The sequence below is a fragment of the Helianthus annuus genome, chromosome 8 (genome assembly GCF_002127325.2).
Source record: "Helianthus annuus cultivar XRQ/B chromosome 8, HanXRQr2.0-SUNRISE, whole genome shotgun sequence".
Taxonomy (NCBI): domain Eukaryota; kingdom Viridiplantae; phylum Streptophyta; class Magnoliopsida; order Asterales; family Asteraceae; genus Helianthus; species Helianthus annuus.
The window spans coordinates 164,067,126-164,071,198 of NC_035440.2; the positions used below are offsets into that span (position 1 = coordinate 164,067,126).

The 4,073-nt window shown below is 40.7% G+C and overlaps 1 protein-coding gene across 1 annotated transcript; it reads left to right on the forward strand.

Moving 5' to 3' along the window:
- The first annotated feature begins 1,965 nt into the window (after window positions 1-1,965).
- On the forward strand, window positions 1,966-3,468 carry LOC110893067. The gene is made up of 2 exons (XM_022140188.2): window positions 1,966-2,737; window positions 2,806-3,468. Exons 1-2 carry the CDS (start codon window positions 1,983-1,985, stop codon window positions 3,317-3,319), a joined length of 1,269 nt encoding a protein of 422 aa, XP_021995880.1. The 5' UTR covers window positions 1,966-1,982; the 3' UTR covers window positions 3,320-3,468.
- Window positions 3,469-4,073: the final 605 nt, after the last annotated feature.

The following is a 4,073-nucleotide window of genomic DNA, read 5'->3' on the forward strand; positions in this document are numbered from 1 at the left end:
CCACGATCCATGTCCACAACGACTGTGCCTCCCGTGCAAGCTCCATGTATACCTAAGGTCCTGCAAGGCACGTAACAGAGAGTCAACAACTAGTTGAGCGAGTTCACGATTGGTTATTCAGTGTGCTAGATAGAATAGTAAATCGTAAGTTTGTTTAGTAAACCATGTATCGTGTGCATTTGTATCGCAGCCCTCTAGGCATGTGTGCGAAGATTAGTGGGAGTTTCCCAAGTATTTCTAGACTAGGTATATTTGTATCGCAGCCCACCCAGCATGTATGCGAAGTTTAGTGTATGGTTCGCAGCCATTCCAGGCATGTGTGCGAAGATTAGTTCTATTATCGCAGCCATTCCCGGCGTGTGTGCGAAGAGAAGTATTTGTATCACTCGTCTAGCAGTATCTATCAATACCCCTTCCTCTCCCGAGGCCCATAGTACGTAATCCCGATAATAACTTAAGTACAAGAAATCTTCCAACCCATTCCCGACCCTGGGAATCCCATGCCTTGGTAAGATTGTGAACTCACTTTGGTTTTGCTCGGCAGATACACAGAAAAGTTCAATTAAGCTATATGGTGGTCAACCACGTCCTACCATGGTTACCATACAAGTTAGGTTCGTATTCAAGTAGTGCACGTATGTTCTACACGTATTGTACACAAGTAACGATCATAGCATACACGTATAATCATGGCAGTTCAACAACAGTGCTAGTTCAACAGTACAGTCACGTAAACAAAGTCCAAGTATGCGGCCCAAATGGTTGGGCTCGTAACAGTGTGCGAGTCCAACAGTGTGCATGTGTTCGTGGTCTCGAGTCGAGACTAGAGATCTCGAGTCGAGACAGTGCGGTCTCGAGTTGTAGTCCTAGAGTTCTCGAGTCGCAACAAAGGAGGTCTCGAGTCATGCATGTACTAGTCGAGACTAGACGGTCTCGAGTCGCAACCGGACCCGCAACCGTGGTCTTGAGTTGTGCTGTTTGTGTCGGTGTTGTGGTCTCGAGTCGAGACAGTGGGGTCTCGACTCACAATCCCTTGTCGAGACTATGAAGTGTAACCGATTTCCTGATTTGCAGCTCATGATTTCCGTAACAATTGCTTACAGTTTTGGCAGTTTCACAATTCAGATCAAATCACAATTATGCAGAAATCATGCACATTCATATTACCATTATCATCATCAATTCAAGAACAATAACAGTTGGATCATCTAAATTAACAAGTTTCAATACTAACGTGCAAATCTTAGATTGTGAACACCAATAATCAACGAATCCTTAATCGGATTGGCCCAACCTACTACACGAACATCATGAAATACCCGAACCAAGGCTGCTTGTAAACCATCTATTCATCTAAACACATGTTCCGATTTCACCACATAAGCTCATTAATAAACATTACTAGCATGAAACCCTAGTTGGATTCGATCAACATATGACAATATACGAACATTGATCACAATCATGTACCATTTATAATTCATCACATAAGACATGTAATATCACATAATATAACATCAACTAATAACAAAACACTAACCGGTTTAGAGCGTATAACGAGGATGATCCGAACACAAGGATCTTCGATGGAAATGGTGTGTTTGTCGTCAAGTTCTAGAGAGAAGGGAGAGAGCTCCTAGGGTTTGTATGTGTAAAGTGCTTTTTGTAAAGTGAGAGATGGTTATTAACACCCTAAGTGTTATGCGCATAAGGGAGTGGGCCAAACCCTCACTTGGGCTGCCCATGGTCTCGAGTCGTATAGAGTGGGCCGAGAGAGAGATGTAACGAGAGATGAAGTGTGCGGCCCTAAAGGCTTGCGTGACAAGTATACATATCTACACATACATTCACATAACATGTAGCATTTATTCATTAATATCAACATATCAAATAATCGCATAGAGTTCATACATGTCACAGTAAACACAAAGATAGGTTCTGAAATACGAGTTGTCACAGATAAGTTTTTTATTGCTAATCTGATGAAAGAAGTTATCAACGAGATTGGTCATGAAAATGTTGTGCAAATCATCACCGACAATGCATCAACTTGTAAGGCGGCTGGAGAGATTGTCACGAGTGAGTTTACTCGCATCTATTGGACACCATGCGTGGTACATACGCTTAATCTTGCATTGAAGAATATATGTTCACCAAGGAATGTGGAAACCAATAAAACAATATATGATGAATGCAAATGGATAACAGAAGTTCACATGGATGCGGTTGCAATAAAAAACTTTATCATGAACCATAACATGAGACTCTCCATTTTAAGCAAGTTTACTCTTCTTAGATTGCTTTCGGTTGCTGATACTCGTTTTGCTTCAATTGTTGTGATGCTTAAGAGATTCAAACTTGTCAAACGGGGTCTACAAGCTATGGTCATAAGTAATGAATGGGCTTCTTATAGAGAGGATGACACGGTGAAAGCTAACTCTGTTAAAGAGAAGATTTTGGATGATGATTGGTGGGATAAAGTATCATACATTCTTAGTTTTACTGAACCGATATATGATATGATTAGAGTTTGTGACACCGACAAACCATGTCTACATTTGGTGTATGAGATGTGGGATTTAATGATTGAGAAGCTGAAGGCCGAGATCTACAAGAAAGAAAAACGTCCCTTATCTACTCGTAGTATCTTTTATGATGTTGTGCATCAAGTTTTAGTGGTTCGGTGGACGAAGAATAACACTCCTCTACATTGTTTAGCACAGTCTTTAAATCCAAGGTATATGATTTAAAATTACATGCTTGGTTTCTATTATGTATTTATATTTTTACTTTTAAATGTTGTAGATATTATAGTGACGCATGGTTACTTGCGGATAGTAAAAGACTCCCTCCTCATAGGGATGGAGAAATTTCACAAGAGAGGAAGACTTGTTTTAAGAGATTGTTTCCTAATGATGATGAGCATGATAGAGTCTTGGATGAGTATGCTTTGTTTTCAATGAAGGCTGGTCCTTTTGAATATTTAACATGTATTACAAAGATGGATACTATGGAACCCAAGTCATGGTGGGCTAACTTTGGTGCTCAAACCCCTCTTCTCCAAACTTTAGCTTTAAATTACTTGGACAACCTAGTTCGTCTTCATGTGTTGAGCGAAATTGGAGCACCTATGCATTTATCCACTCGAAGGAGGAACAGATTGACTACAAGTCGTGCTCAAGACTTGGTTTACATCCACAACAATCTTCGGATTTTGTCTAGGGCCCCTAATGATGTTGTAAATATGTGGGATGTGGGTGGAGATGCTTTTGACTCGATGGAAGATGTAGGATTTTTGGAGTTTGCTGATCTTTCATGAGATGAACCGGAACTTGAAAGCGATTTGCTTGTTAACGTTTGATTAGATGTGGAAGATATGGGATTTTTGAACTTTACATCAATATATAACTATTTTGGGGTTTTATGTTACATTATCTTTAATATATATTTATTTTTTATATGTTTTTATTCCCGTACCCGTCCCGTCCCCGCTTCTTGAATTTTTTAGTTTTTCCGTTTCCCATTCGCGTACCCATCCCCGTACCGGTCCCAGTGCATCATAGTTCAAAACTACCCCACTCCCACCCTACTCCCTATCTTATTATTATCTTCTTCTTCACCAACCACCACCACCCTACAACCACTTTAGAAACAGTAGCCTATCTTCCATTTTTTGGAGTCTTATAAGTCAAGAAGAGGAGGATGTAACTGTGAGTGGGATATGATTTGTTGGAAAAAATGTAATAACTGTTCCTCTTTCTCTCTCTATCTCGTTTATATAACAAATGGAAGTTTAAAGCCTTTTGTTGATTTGGCCAGAGGTGATAAGAGATGGTAATCGGTGGTCGATTGATCGGCGCGTTGGTTATCGAGGTGAATAGAGTGGTTGTCGTGGTGGAAATTGTCGACAAAAGGAATGAAGGACCGTGGTGGAGGTGTACAGTGTGATGGGGTAATCGGATGTGGGTAGTGTGATCGATGATGGTGGAGGTTAGTCTATTGTGGGTGACGGTGGGTATGGTGGTCGATCAGAGGGTGAGTCGTGATTGTTATTCGACGGGTGAGCAGTGGTC

Excerpts from the sequence above, each read along its gene's own strand:
- LOC110893067 (XM_022140188.2), top strand. The coding sequence starts at position 1,983 with ATGAAAGAAGTTATCAACGAGATTGGTCATGAAAATGTTGTGCAAATC. Across the intron at positions 2,738-2,805 it reads GCACAGTCTTTAAATCCAAG|ATATTATAGTGACGCATGGT; the intron begins GTATATGATTTA and ends TAAATGTTGTAG.